Source organism: Oncorhynchus masou, chromosome 30 (assembly GCF_036934945.1).
Source record: "Oncorhynchus masou masou isolate Uvic2021 chromosome 30, UVic_Omas_1.1, whole genome shotgun sequence".
NCBI lineage: Eukaryota > Metazoa > Chordata > Actinopteri > Salmoniformes > Salmonidae > Oncorhynchus > Oncorhynchus masou.
This window is the reverse complement of record NC_088241.1, coordinates 14,712,847-14,727,893: the sequence shown is the minus strand read 5'-3', so window position 1 is coordinate 14,727,893 and position 15,047 is coordinate 14,712,847. Positions and strand designations below refer to the sequence as shown.

The window sequence follows — 15,047 nt, the reverse complement described above, 5'->3', positions numbered from 1 at the left end:
TGAGGGTTAAACATTCCATCTACTTAAATGTACTGCTACTGTACTGTATGAGCCTGTGTATGAGTGTGTGTACCTGTCTTCCGTGGTCCCTGAAGAACTCTCCGGCGTTGTCTATGACCTGTTCATCAGTCAGGTTGGAGTAGGGTTGCTCCTGACACACACTCAGCATCTCCCACAGAGTCACACCAAACGCCCACACGTCACTGGCTGTGGTGAACTTCCCCTGCAGAGACACACACTACCTGTTAGTTACTGGTTAGTTACTTATTTACCACTGCTAACTTACTACTTGTCCCACCATTTTGTTTATTTCTTTTGTAATGTCCTCATATCTTCTCTCTTGTTTTCTTTATGCCCCTCTCTCCTTCCTCGCCCCGCTCTCTCCTTCCTCACCCCTCTCTCTCCCTGTGTGTCCTCTCACCATCAGTATACACTCCCAGGCCATCCATCGTATAGGCAGCACGGCCCGCCCCTCTCTCTCCTTCCTCACCCCTCTCTCTCCCTGTGTGTCCTCTCACCATCAGTATACACTCCCAGGCCATCCATCGTATAGGCAGCACGGCCCGCCCCTCTCTCTCCTTCCTCACCCCTCTCTCTCCCTGTGTGTCCTCTCACCATCAGTATACACTCCCAGGCCATCCATCGTATAGGCAGCACGGCCCGCCCCTCTCTCTCCTTCCTCACCCCTCTCTCTCCCTGTGTGTCCTCTCACCATCAGTATACACTCCCAGGCCATCCATCGTATAGGCAGCACGGCCCGCCCCTCTCTCTCCTTCCTCGCCCCTCTCTCTCCCTGTGTGTCCTCTCACCATCAGTATACACTCCCAGGCCATCCATCGTATAGGCAGCACGGCCCGCCCCCTCTTTCCTCGCCCCTCTCTCTCCTTCCTCGCCCCTCTTCCTTCCTCCCCCTCTCTCTCCCTGTGTGTCCTCTCACCATCAGTATACACTCCCAGGCCATCCATCGTATAGGCAGCACGGCCCGCCCCTCTCTCTCCTTCCTCACCCCTCTCTCTCCCTGTGTGTCCTCTCACCATCAGTATACACTCCCAGGCCATCCATCGTATAGACAGCACGGCCCGCCCCTCTCTCTCCTTCCTCGCCCCTCTCTCTCCCTGTGTGTCCTCTCACCATCAGTATACACTCCCAGGCCATCCATCGTATAGACAGCACGGCCCGCCCCTCTCTCTCCTTCCTCGCCCCTCTCTCTCCCTGTGTGTCCTCTCACCATCAGTATACACTCCCAGGCCATCCATCGTATAGGCAGCACGGCCCGCCCCTGGATGCGGTAGTAGTCTCCAGCGTACAGGTTTCTGCTCATCCCAAAGTCGGCGATCTTGATGGGTCGCTCCCCGCCCCGGTCGCCCCCGCTCTCGCCCTTCTCACCCCCCACCAGGCAGTTTCTGGTGGCCAGGTCACGGTGCACGAAGTTCAGAGACGACAGAAACTTCATCCCTGAAGCTATCTGACTGGCCATGGCGATCAGAGCAGGGTAACTGAGAGGGAGGGATGTGTGGTGGAAGAAGAAGAGAGGAGATAAGAGGCAGAAATACAATATTTCAGATGCAGGTGGAAAGGTATTTGTGTATATATGCATCTGTCTTTGTGAAAATGTGTGTGTGACTGTGTGTGTGTGTATACTATGTGCGTCTGTGTGTGTGTGTACTATGTGTGTGTACTATGTGTGCGTATTACCTGATAGTGGGGGTGTTGTGTGTGGGTCCAGGCTTGTCCAGCAGGACTCTGTGTGAGAGGTACTGGTTGTGTGTGTGTACTATGTGTGCGTATTACCTGATAGTGGGGGGGGGGGGGGTTGTGTGTGGGTCCAGGCTTGTCCAGCAGGACCCTGTGTGAGAGGTACTGGTTGTGTGTGTGTACTATGTGTGCGTATTACCTGATAGTGGGGGTGTTGTGTGTGGGTCCAGTCTTGTCCAGCAGGACTCTGTGTGAGAGGTACTGGTTGAGGTCTCCACTTTCCATGTACTCTGTGACCATACAGAGGGGGTCGCTGCTCACACACACTCCCAACAGACGGATGATGTTGGGGTCCTTCAGACGAGACAGAATCTTCCCCTCCTTTAGGAAGTCATTCCTAGGGGGGAGGGAGAGAGAGCGAGAGAGAGATCAACAATTGAAATGAGAAAAAGCTAAAAGAAAGAGATGGAGTGAGAGAGACAGAGACTGAGAAAGAAAAACTAAACTTTAGGACCAAAATTAGATGTTCTTAATAGGTCTAAAAATGGTAATTGTTCGCTAAATGATTTAGATTAACTATCCTGAGACAGACCTGGCGTTCTTGGAGGCGTCAGGACGCAGTATCTTAACAGCCACCAGCAGAGGGCGTCCTTTCCTCACGTTGAAAGGGAACTCCAGGTTAGGCAGTTCCTGAGGGCTCTCTATCTCACACAGGTGCACCTGAGGAAGGAACCAACAGAAAAAAGATACCTTCAGACAACCAACAACCACAACTAAAAATCCAGGTATAGCCACTGTCTCACATGATCAGAAAACCACCCCGCATTGCCACAAATGACTTCAATGATGCCAGTCTCAGACTAAACAATGTAGTGAACGATAGAGCACTTGCTAACACACACTTGCACATACACACGCACACACACTCAGTATAGTTAAACACATCTACACATACAAACAAGCACACACAGACACACACAGGCATACACACCTCTCCAAACTGTCCTTCTCCCAGTTTCTCCTTGAAGACCAGACAGTGTCGGGGCAGTTCAGGCAGGGGGGTGCAGTCTGCTGCAGTGGGGCTGGGGGAGGTCAGGGCTGGCACTGCATACGTGTTGTTACCACTGACAAGACAAATCACAGCTAAGTGTATTGAAAGTGCATTTAAAATCACAACACACTTTAGGGTAGAAACACGAAAAAGGCAATAAAGGAGATGAATAAAAGAACATAAAAACAAAGAAAGATCACTGATTCAAGTCCAAGTTAAAAAGGTGGGTTTGTAATGGTGATTTAACCCTCCTACCTGACGCCCTGCAGGCTAACAATGTCCGCCTCTGCATAGTGGGGCACGCTGGCGGGGAAGGGGGGAGACAGGGCCGGGTAGGGAGGGGCATCGGGATACGGGGGAGGCTCCTCCTGGGTGGGGGGCAAGCCTTTCTCCAAGTCCATACCACAGCCTGGAGGGAGGGGGAGGAGGGAAGAAGTTGCGAAAGGAGGAATAGAGGGATGGAAGAGTTGAGAGAGGCATGCTCAGGCCTTTGTCACAAGCATTTTGAGGCAAATGACTTTATTATGCTTAAAGCACTACACAAAATGGAGTGAATTGATGCAGTGAGCGAGTGACAGACAAACGGTTCATAATCAATCACATGCTCAGAGCCCTGATGTCACTCTGTTATTCTAGACAGTATGATTCCAGCTCCATGGAGCTCCAGGAAGAGGGTGAATCCTGGTATTTCCCCCCAGTCAGAGGCTCTTACCCTGGGCCCCATTATTGAGGCTCTTCTCCTGAGGGTGAGAGGAGCTGGCCCGGGCCATAGGGACGGTTAGAGGCCACGAGGAGCCTGAGCCATGCTGCCTCTGATCTGACAGGAGGAGGTCATAGGCTGGGTTGTTTAACAGCAAGGCTGGGGGGACACACATGGAGCACACACACACACACACAAACCAATGCACACAACAAAAAATAAGGCAAACATGCAATATACACGACAAGGCAAACAACACAACACAACACAGCACAACAAAAACACAACACAACGCAACACAAGTTAGTGAAACACAGCATACCAGTGACAATACAAGGGGGCATTAAGTTAGGGAGAACAGAACAGGTCAGCCGAGCAAAGACCAGGCAAGGTCAACACAACTCAGACAACAAACCTAACACCCACAGGGGTATAATGTACATGTGGGAGGACAATATGTCTGTTATTCAGCATAATGATGTTCCTGTGATAGTTATTCTTCTGTATAACGTGACACCGTTCAAATCTGACACAGTGGATAGTAAAGACAGCATAGTGGCCGCCTGCAGCGCGGAGCAACTAGGAATGCTCTCTCTCTCTCTCTTTCCTTCCCATCAGTCAACAATAGGTCTCTTATGCCCTGTGTGGGTGTGTGTGTGTGTGTGTGTGTGTGTGTGTGTGTCCCTATATGCCTGTCTGTGTCTATCAGCAGGATCTGATTTTGTCATGTTTAGTTTTAGTGTTTGATCTGTTGTGTGTTTACTGTACTGTACCACGTCTCCTTTGTGTGTTTACTGTACCACGTCTCCTTTGTGTGTTTACTGTACTGTACCACGTCTCCTTTGTGTGTTTACTGTACTGTACCACATCTCCTTTGTGTGTTTACTGTACCACATCTCCTTTGTGTGTTTACTGTACCACATCTCCTTTGTGTGTTTACTGTACCACATCTCCTTTGTGTGTTTACTGTACCACATCTCCTTTGTGTGTTTACTGTACTGTACCACGTCTCCTTTGTGTGTTTACTGTACCACGTCTCCTTTGTGTGTTTACTGTACCACATCTCCTTTGTGTGTTTACTGTACTGTACCACGTCTCCTTTGTGTGTTTACTGTACCACATCTCCTTTGTGTGTTTACTGTACCACGTCTCCTTTGTGTGTTTACTGTACCACGTCTCCTTTGTGTGTTTACTGTACCACATTTCCTTTGTGTGTTTACTGTACCACATCTCCTTTGTGTGTTTACTGTACTGTACCATGTCTCCTTTGTGTGTTTACTGTACTGTACCACATTCCTTTGTGTGTTTACTGTACCACATCTCCTTTGTGTGTTTACTGTACTGTACCACATTCCTTTGTGTGTTTACTGTACCACATCTCCTTTGTGTGTTTACTGTACTGTACCACATCTCCTTTGTGTGTTTACCACGTTCTCTTTTTCTAGCCAAATCAACTGGCTAATTGATATAGTAGTTGCTAGATTTGATTTACTTTCTTGCAATAATACAGCACATTCTCCATTACCGGTTCAATGTATTTGTCTGCCTGCCTGTCTGTCTGCCTGTCTGTCTGCCTGTCTGTCTGCCTGTCTGTCTGCCTGTCTGTCTGTCTGTCTGTCTGCCTGTCTGTCTGCCTGTCTGTCTGCCTGTCTGTCTGTCTGTGTCATTCTCTCTAACTATGTGTCATACTGACACTCTCTCAGTGTGTTTGCGGTCTTACTGCAGCCATGTCTTACCGGTGCTGTCTCGTCCGGTGCCGTCTTGTCCTAGTGGTCGGAGCAGTGCGCTGGGCTCCTGGTACTCTCCCTCTCCGTCGCAGCGCTCCCTGTCCCTGTCGTCAGGGAATGTGTGTATACGCTGGTAGCGGCTGGAGTAGCTGTGTGTGTTGTTGATCACCACGTTGTCCGAGGGGACGGACAGATGGACACGCAACTCGTCACTGGACAGACTGCCCTGGGCCTGGAGAGGAAAACACACACACACGCTACTGGACAGACTGCCCTGGGCCTGGAGAGGACAAGGAGAGGGTTAGCAAAACACACACACACGCTACTGGACAGACTGCCCTGGGCCTGGAGAGGACAAGGAGAGGGTTAGCAAAACACACACACACACACGCTACTGGACACAGACTGCCCTGGGCCTGGAGACAAGGAGAGGGTGCCCTGGACAGCCCCTGGAGAGGACAAGGAGAGGGTTAGCAAAACACACACACACACGCTACTGGACAGACTGCCCTGGGCCTGGGCCTGGAAAACACACACACACGCTAGGACAAGCCCTGGGCCTGGAGAGGACAAGGAGTTAGCAAAACACACACACACGCTACTGGACAGACTGCCCTGGGCCTGGAGAGGACAAAACACACACACACTACTGGACAGACTGCCCTGGGCCTGGAGAGGACAAGGAGAGGGTTAGCAAAACACACACACACGCTACTGGACAGACTGCCCTGGGCCTGGAGAGGACAAGGGCAAAACACACACACACGCTACTGGACAGACTGCCCTGGGCCTGGAGAGGACAAGGAGAGGGTTAGCAAAACACACACACACGGACAGACTGCCCTGGGCCTGAAAACAAGGAGGGCCTGGAGAGGAGACAAAACACACACACGCTGTTGGGCCTGGAGAGGACAAGGAGAGGGTTAGCAAAACACACACACGCTACTGGACAGACTGCCCTGGGCCTGGAGAGGACAAGGAGAGGGTTAGCAAAACACACACACACGCTACTGGACAGACTGCCCTGGGCCTGGAGAGGACAAGGAGAGGGTTAGCAAAACACACACACACACACGCTACTGGACAGACTGCCCTGGGCCTGGAGAGGACAAGGAGAGGGTTAGCAAAACACACACACACGCTACTGGACAGACTGCCCTGGGCCTAGAGGACAAGGAGAGGGTTAGCAAAACACACACACACACACGCTACTGGACAGACTGCCCTGGGCCTGGAGAGGATAAGACAAGGGACAGACTGCCCTGGGCCTTTAGCAAAACACACACACACACACACACACACACGCTACTGGACAGACTGCCCTGGGCCTGGAGAGGACAAGGAGAGGGTTAGCAAAACACACACACACACACACGCTACTGGACAGACTGCCCTGGGCCTGGAGAGGACAAGGAGAGGGTTAGCAAAACACACACACACATGCTACTGGACAGACTGCCCTGGGCCTGGAGAGGACAAGGAGAGGGTTAGCAAAACACACACACACACACGCTACTGGACAGACTGCCCTGGGCCTGGAGAGGATAAGGAGAGGGTTAGCAAAACACACACACACGCGACACACACATTCTCACACGTTACTGGACAGACTGCCCTGGGCCTGGAGAGGACAAGGAGAGGGTTAGCAAAACACACACACACACATGCTACTGGACAGACTGCCCTGGGCCTGGAGAGGATAAGGAGAGGGTTAGCAAAACACACACACACGCGACACACACATTCTCACACGTTACTGGACAGACTAATTTGAACCTGAAAGGCCAACACGCACATTAAGTAAGAATGTGAAGATACGTGAGACAGATAGTGGTAGCCATTTTGAAAGTCATGCTGAAAGCCTTCATCACCTTGCCCAGTATCTTCTTCCAGTATTGCCTCCACAGAATGACAGCGATCACAGTCAATAGCAGCAGGATGATGCCCACCAGGCAGCCAATCAGGATGGCTGTGTTGCTGCTGTCATCCTTGGCGACAGGAAGGCCCGCCCCTGGGGTCACAGCATCGAAGTCGGCCCCTGAGAAGAACATAAATGTAATGAAGTGCATGTGTGTGTTTGCGACAGTATACAGCTGTGGAAAACATTAAGAGAGCACTGCAAAATGACCTGTTTCTCTGGTTTGACTATTTATAGGTCTGTGTTTGGGTAACATGAACATTTTAGTTTTATTCTATAAACTACTGACAACATTTCTCCCAAATTCCAAATAAAAATGTTGTCATTTAGAGCATTTATTTGCAGAAAATGACAACTGGTCCAAATAACAAAAAAGATGCAGTGTTTTTCAATGGGGTTCAGGTCTGGAGATTGGGCTGTCCATGACAGGGTCTTGATCTGGTGGTCCTCCATCCACACCTTGATTGACCTGGCTATGTGGCATGGAGCATTATCCTGCTGGAAAGACCAATCCTCAGAGTTGGGGAACATTGTCAGAGCAGAAGGAAGCTAGTTTTCTTCCAGGGCAACGTTGTATGTGGCTTGATTCATGCGTCCTTCACAAAGGTACTGAAGCACCCCCAGATCATCACCAATCCTCCACCACATTTCACAGTGGGTGTGAGACACTGCAAATAAATGCTCTAAATTACAATATTTTTATTTGGAATTTGGGAGAAATGTTGTCAGTAGTTTATAGAATAAAACTAAAATGTTAATTTTACCCAAACACACACCTATAAATAGTAAAACCAGAGAAACAGATACTTTTGCAATGCTCTCAATTTTTTCCAGAGCTGTATGTGGTACGTGAGAGAGTCAGTATTTCATCAGTAAATGTGTAGGTGTTAATGTGCTTTACAGTCTGTGTATTCGCACGGTCTGTATAGGCAGAGAGGGAGCTGCATCTGTCTGTCACACCCAAATACTTTAATCAAGCTCACTGACTGTCTGGTGTGTGTGTGTCTGGTGTGTGTGTGTCTGGTGTGTGTGTGTGTGTCTGGTGTGTGTGTGTGTGTGTGTGTGTGTGTCTGGTGTGTGTGTGTGTGTGTGTGTGTGTGTGTGCTCATGCCGGGGAGGTCTGTGAAAGCCTCAGGGCTGGTCTTGGGGACAGAATGTTTTAGCTGTGTTTTCTGTTCTAGATGACCTTGCATGAGAGCAGCAGCTCTGATTATATAGGAAATAGAATGCACACAGTTTATGAGTTCAGCTCAAACATGCAAAACAGTGTTGTAAAGTGAGATCTCTCTCTCTCGGCATGAGCATATACTCAAACAAACACATCCAAAGCCACAGAACCATAGCCGTTAAGACAGACATAGCACTACACACCCACCACAGTGGAACCCACTGCCGCCCTCTAAAAAGGCCTGGAATTGTCTGGTGTTCCATGATCTGATGTTCCTTAGTTCCACAGTGGTTCCGTCAACATGCAGTTAGGGAAATCACAGGAAGGAAGCAGTGGTGTTGTTGTATGTGAATATGATGAGGTACCACAAAGCAACATGCTGTGTTAAGTGTGTTACACTCTTTAGCCCAGAGTCAAAACATTAACTCCAACGCTTCATCCTTCCCCCCTGCCCTTCATCCCTCCTTCTGAACTCCTCATGGTCTCAGGACAGCTCTAAGCTGTGTTAAACAGACCAGTTATCAGGGGAAATGTCCTTTCCCTCTTTCCACCCCCCCCCCTCTCTCACCTGACAGTGTGCTGTTACCCGTGCTGTCCATCATGGGGTTGGTGGTGGGGGGTTCTGGAGGAACGAGGGATGGAAGGAGTGATAAGACAGAGGAGGAGAGAGTTCCTCTCAAGGTACTGAAAAGCATGAGAGTGATGATATGTAGCATATGAGATGTCCAACTCCACGTGGACAATAAAGATGATTATTCTGTAGACGACCATGTTGCCAGACAACGCTGCAGTGTAGACGGCCACGTTGCCAGACAAAGCTGCAGTGTAGACGACCACGTTGCCAGACAAAGCTGCAGTGTAGACGACCACGTTGCCAGACAAAGCTGCAGTGTAGACGACCACGTTGCCAGACAAAGCTGCAGTGTAGACGACCACGTTGCCAGACAACGCTGCAGTGTAGACGACCACGTTGCCAGACAACGCTGCAGTGTAGACGACCACGTTGCCAGACAACGCTGCAGTGTAGACAAAGCGTAGACGGCACGTTGCCAGACAAAGCTGCAGTGTAGACGACCATGTTGCCAGACAAAGCTGCAGTGTAGACGACCATGTTGCCAGACAAAGCTGCAGTGTAGACGTGGCCAGACAACGCTGCAGTGTAGACGGCCGACGCACGCTGCAGACAACGCTGCAGTGTAGACGGCCACGTTGCCAGACAACGCTGCAGTGTAGACGGCCATGTTGCCAGACAACGCTGCAGTGTAGACGGCCATGTTGCCAGACAACGCTGCAGTGTAGACGGCCATGTTGCCAGACAACGCTGCAGTGTAGACGGCCATGTTGCCAGACAACGCTGCAGTGTAGACGACCATGTTGCCAGACAACGCTGCAGTGTAGACGACCATGTTGCCAGACAACGCTGCAGTGTAGACGGCCATGTTGCCAGACAATGCTGCAGTGTTGACGGCTAAACATGGCTGAGGTTGGACTGAGGCCAGCGGCTGTAACACAGCATGATGGACAGAGGAGGAGGCGGCTGACACATGGCTCCTTTCTATGGTGTGGTTACTTCTTATACCCGGTCTTTTTTGTCATTGCATGTTTCTGGAAATGCTTTAAACACACGACTTAGAACACTGCATGCCCACACTCATCACAACGGGTGGGTTGAGGGGCAAGAGGGAGAAGAGGAGGAGAAAGGGGAGAGGAGAGAGGGGAATGGAATAGGAATGGAGGAGGGGTGAAATGGGGAAGGTGGGAAGGTAGGGGAAAGGATGAGGGATGAGAGGAGAGTGGGACGAAAGGGGGATGAATGGAATAGAGGGGGATGAGAGGTAGAGGTACAAGTGGTGAAAGAGAGGCGACTCACCTGAGGGAACACTAGTGAAGTTGGAGGAATTGTGGTTGAGGGCGGGGCTGACGGAGGAGGGGAAGACAGGAGGAGGAGGACGAGGAGTAGCGGAGGAGACCGGAGGAGCAGGAAGAGCAGAGCCCGTGTCCATGGGGTCGACACCCTCCCCGTACGGCTCTGAGAGAGAGATGGGGATAAACAAGAATAGGATGATCAACTTCCTAAGACAATCAGAGAACCATGAATCCCACAGAGTAGAAGGGGAGAGAGAGACTGAGAATCAGAGAGATGACGTTAAAATGACAGAGATAATGAGAAAAGGAGAGAAGAGGAGTGAGAATGAAAGGCAGTGAAAGAGAGCAATACACTGAACGTACCGGAGTAGAAGGAGATCTCAGAGATGAGCATCCATCGGTCTGCGAAGGCAAACTGACAGCGTAAGATCTGGGCGGGGCGACCCCCCAGGGGCAGGGAGATGGGGCGTGAGGAGGGGTCCTTCAGGTCCTCTAGAGGTACAGCCAGGGAGAGGGGGGGCGAGGACCAGGGGAGTAAGAGGCCAGGTTTAAACTGACAATCTACCTTACTGAAGACCCTCACACCCTGGGTGTGACGGTTATTACTGTGGACCTGGATGGGGAGGGGGGAGAGGAAGGGAAGATAGGGGGGGCTCAGTTACACCAGCTCTGTCAGGAGGAACGGGCCAAAATTCACCCAACTTATTGTGGGAAGCTTGTGTAAGGCTTCCCGCAACGTTTGACCCAATTTAAACAATTTTCTATGGCTACAAAGCACACAGGGAGGAAGGTGAGCCATGGTCAGCTTTGATGCAGTGGCAATAAACATATTCTGTGTTTTAACTGTGCTCCAACTTCTTGTTACCTCGAATTAGTCCTTTTGGAAGTTTTTCTGGGTAAGCAGTTCATGAGTTTTGCCATTGTTGTTGAGCACCCCTCCTTTCCTTTGTTTTCTGAAGTGTGAAGCCCACACAGTTTTTTAAAGTAGCACTAAAACCCTGCAGTTATAATGCATCGTTAGCCTTGTTATGACCATGTACTACCTCCTTATAATAGGAACATCACATTAGACTGAGGTACTAGGTGGAAAATAACACAAATGAGTGAAAGTGGAAAGTGATTAGTGACAAAGTACGAGAGGGAAGAGAAGGGAAAGGAAAGAAGTGGGGTGAGAATAAGAGAGGGGGAAACAGAGAGGTGATTGATTGGAGAAAATACATTTTACAGCCCACCAGAGGGACACGGCAGGAGAGAAAGGTTCCATCTATGTCTATAGACCATCACTGCTACCTAGTGTGTGTGTGTGTGTGTGTGTGTGTGTGTGTGTGTGTGTGTGTGTGTGTGTGTGTGTGTGTGTGTGTGTGTGTGTGTGTGTGTGTGTGTGTGTGTGAGAGAGAAGAGAGAGCAGGAAGAGAGGGAGAGCAGGAAGAGAGGGAGAGAGATGGAATAGAGAGAAATAGAAAGGATAGATGGTGAGGAAGATAGAGGTTCAAGGGGGAAAGGTGTGGAATAGAATAGCCAGGAAGAGAGGGAGAATACAGGGGAAAGGGAAAGGGTGATAGCGCATCTGGAGGGAGGGAAAGAAAGGGTGATTGGGCACCTGGAGGGAGGGAAAGAAAGGGTGATTGGGCATCTGGAGGGAGGGAAAGAAAGGGTGATAGGGCATCTGGAGGGAGGGAAAGAAAGGGTGATAGGGCATCTGGAGGGAGGGAAAGAAAGGGTGATAGGGCATCTGGAGGGAGGGAAAGAAAGGGTGATAGGGCATCTGGAGGGAGGGAAAGAAAGGGTGATATGGAGGGAGGGAAAGAAAGGGTGATAGGGCATCTGGAGGGAGGGAAAGAAAGGGTGATAGGGCATCTGGAGGGAGGGAAAGAAAGGGTGATTGGGCACCTGGAGGGAGGAAAGAAAGGGTGAGGGCACCTGGAGGGAGGAAAAGAAAGGGTGATTGGGCACCTGGAGGGAGGGATTGGGCACCTGGAGGGAGGGAAAGAAAGGGTGATAGGGCATCTGGAGGGAGGGAAAGAAAGGGTGATTGGGCATCTGGAGGGAGGGAAAGAAAGGGTGATAGGGCATCTGGAGGGAGAGAAAGAAAGGGTGATTGGGCACCTGGAGGGAGGGAAAGAAAGGGTGATAGGGCATCTGGAGGGAGGGAAAGAAAGGGTGATTGGGCACCTGGAGGGAGGGAAAGAAAGGGTGATAGGGCATCTGGAGGGAGGGAAAGAAAGGGTGATAGGGCATCTGGAGGGAGGGAAAGAAAGGGTGATAGGGCATCTGGAGGGAGGGAAAGAAAGGGTGATTGGGCATCTGGAGGGAGGGAAAGAAAGGGTGATAGGACATCTGGAGGGAGGGAAAGAAAGGGTGAGTGAGAAATGCTCCCTCCCTGGGGAATTAAGGGCTGGTATTAAGACTCTACTGACAGGTTAGTCATTAACCTGACACTTACAGTAGGGGAAATCTCTAACTAAAACCACATGTGTATATCTGTTTAATACAAACACACACAGCCATATATGTTCTCATGCACACTCCTGGAACACAACACGAAGGTGTGTGTAACTGACTGTAATCTGGAGGGGGCCTAATAATTCAACAAAGCAAAACCTGCTGGGTAATCTGATCTGCACATGCCTGGCTAGAAAACATACATTATGTTCTTGTTATTTCGTGCTTAAGTCTCCCTGTTGCATTCTTCTAGAACATGTTTCTGCTCACTTGAATGCACTTATTTCTGAGTTGGATGAAAACATCCTACTAACTGACTGAAATGTAAATGAAAGAACAAGGAACATATGACAAGTAAGTAGGTTAGAGGAGAACAGACCCTTATTCGGCCGTCATTGTAAATAATAATAATGCTCTCAAATCGATTCACCTGGATGAATAAAAAAAGGTACAAAAGTATTTGCCTCATTCTGATTTTCTCTACTTTTGCATATTTTTGATACTGAATGTTATCAGATCTTCAACCAAAACCTAATATTAGATCAAGTGAACCTGCGTTTACAAATAACAAAAAAAATGATACTTATTTTATATATTTAATGAACAAAGTGATGCAACACCCAATGCCCCTGTGTGAAAAAGTAATTGCCCCTTACACTCAATAACTGGTTGTGCCACCTTGAACTGCAATGACTAACTAAAATGCGTCCATTCTCTCATATCGCTGTGGAGGAAGTGACCCTGGATGATCATCAAGACTCTTGGAAGAATGTTATATAGACAATGAGTCAACAGTATAACTTCTTGGATGACATGGTTCCCATTATAGCTGGAGAAAACCAAGCACTGCATTCCACAGTAAGAACCTCATACCAACGGTCAAGTGTGGTGGTGGTAGTGTGATGCTTTGAGGATGCTTTGCTGCCTCAGGACCTGGACAACTTGCCTTAATAGAGGAACCATGAATTCTGCTCTGTATCAGAGAATTCTACAGGAGAATGTCAGGCCATCTGTCTGAGTTGAAGCTGAAGCTCAGCTGGGTCATGCAGCAAGACAATGAGTCAAAACACATCAAGTCTACATGACCGAACCCCAATTGAGATGTTGTGGCAGGACTTGAAACAAGCAGTTCATGCTTGAAAACTCACAAATGTCGCTGAGCTAAAGCAGTTCTGCATGGAAGAGTATGACAAAACTCCTCCACAGTGACGTGAGAGACTGATCAACTACTACAGGAAGCGTTTGGTTGGAGTCATTGCAGCTAAAGGTGGCACAACCAGTTATTCAGTGTAAGGGGTATTGGATGTTATTTAATTTATTTTATAAACTAAGTTATGTAAGAATGTAATTATTGTATTATTTGTTCACTCAGGTTCCCTTTATCTAATATTAGGTTTTGGTTGAAGATATGATAACATTCAGTATCAAAAATATGCAAAAGTAGAGAAAATTAGAATGCGAGAGAGAGAACGAGAAAGAGAGAACAAGAGAGAGAACAAGAGAATGAGAACAAGAGAACGAGAGAGAACAAGAGAATGAGAGAGAAAACGAGAGAGAGAGAGAGAACGAGAGAGAGAACGAGAAAGAGAGAGAAAGAGAGAACAAGAGAACAAGAAAGAGAAAGAGAGAACAAGAGGGAACAAGAGAGAGAACAAGAGGGAACGAGAGAGAGAGAGAACAAGAGGGAACAAGAGAGAGAGAGAAGAGAAGAGAGAGCGGGCTAGGTAACGGAACACGTTCCTCTCCTGGGAGTGTCCTAGAACCAGGTTAGAGAACACATCTCCCTTTAGGGAAGGCAGACATGTCAGGTTCAGGTTCCTGCAGTTATTCATATGAACGGTGTGCCCTTCCCTTCAGGTGGATGTTTGCTGAGATAAGACCAGGGAACGCATTGGGAAAAGGCAGGGAACAAAAGTGCTTCAGCTCAGGAAAAACATCAGGGACAGGATTGAGTTAAGACTACAGGAAAAGTTATTGAAACAATCTATATAGAAAAACAAAACCACAGGAAAAGGTGTCAGGAAAACCCTTGAGGAAAGCCATAGAAAGCTTTAGATAGGTGTAGTGCAGCATTCCGAGAGGACTGGGAAAACACTGGGATAGTTCAGGAACTCCCACCGTTAACGGCAGAGCATAGGGGAACTAATGAGAACACTGAAAAGTTAAAAACAGATTACTCATCGTTTGTATCTAGACTGGAAAGTCAAACTGGTCAATATTGTTTCTTTCTTTCATTCTTCCTGCTTGTTTTATTTTATCTCATTTATTTCATTGTTTTAAATACACTTTCATTCAAGTTTGTTGGGGATTTAATAATGTGTTTTTATCGTGGGCAGATCTCCAATTCCAGCCCTAACCAACATTCCAGACTGACTCCATTCCAGAAGAGAAAACAACAGGACATTAAACTGGGTTCACACATTCCATAATCTTCCAACATAACAACACAACATTTCACCATAAAGAAACCATCAAACCAC

The 15,047-nt window shown here is 48.8% G+C and overlaps 1 protein-coding gene across 1 annotated transcript in view; it reads right to left on the bottom strand.

Moving 5' to 3' along the window:
• Positions 1-15,047, bottom strand: part of LOC135522114 (epithelial discoidin domain-containing receptor 1-like) — a 58,459-nt gene that overhangs the window by 3,090 nt on the left and 40,322 nt on the right. Inside the window, exons 10-21 of the mRNA XM_064948095.1 lie at positions 10,489-10,738; positions 10,130-10,288; positions 8,828-8,881; positions 7,045-7,211; positions 5,183-5,405; positions 3,459-3,605; positions 3,002-3,155; positions 2,687-2,819; positions 2,288-2,415; positions 1,895-2,092; positions 1,229-1,496; positions 74-223 (exon numbers count right to left, since the gene is read on the bottom strand). Of these exons, the coding sequence (XP_064804167.1) occupies positions 74-223; positions 1,229-1,496; positions 1,895-2,092; positions 2,288-2,415; positions 2,687-2,819; positions 3,002-3,155; positions 3,459-3,605; positions 5,183-5,405; positions 7,045-7,211; positions 8,828-8,881; positions 10,130-10,288; positions 10,489-10,738 (2,031 nt within the window). The remainder of the gene's footprint in view (positions 1-73; positions 224-1,228; positions 1,497-1,894; positions 2,093-2,287; positions 2,416-2,686; positions 2,820-3,001; positions 3,156-3,458; positions 3,606-5,182; positions 5,406-7,044; positions 7,212-8,827; positions 8,882-10,129; positions 10,289-10,488; positions 10,739-15,047) is intronic.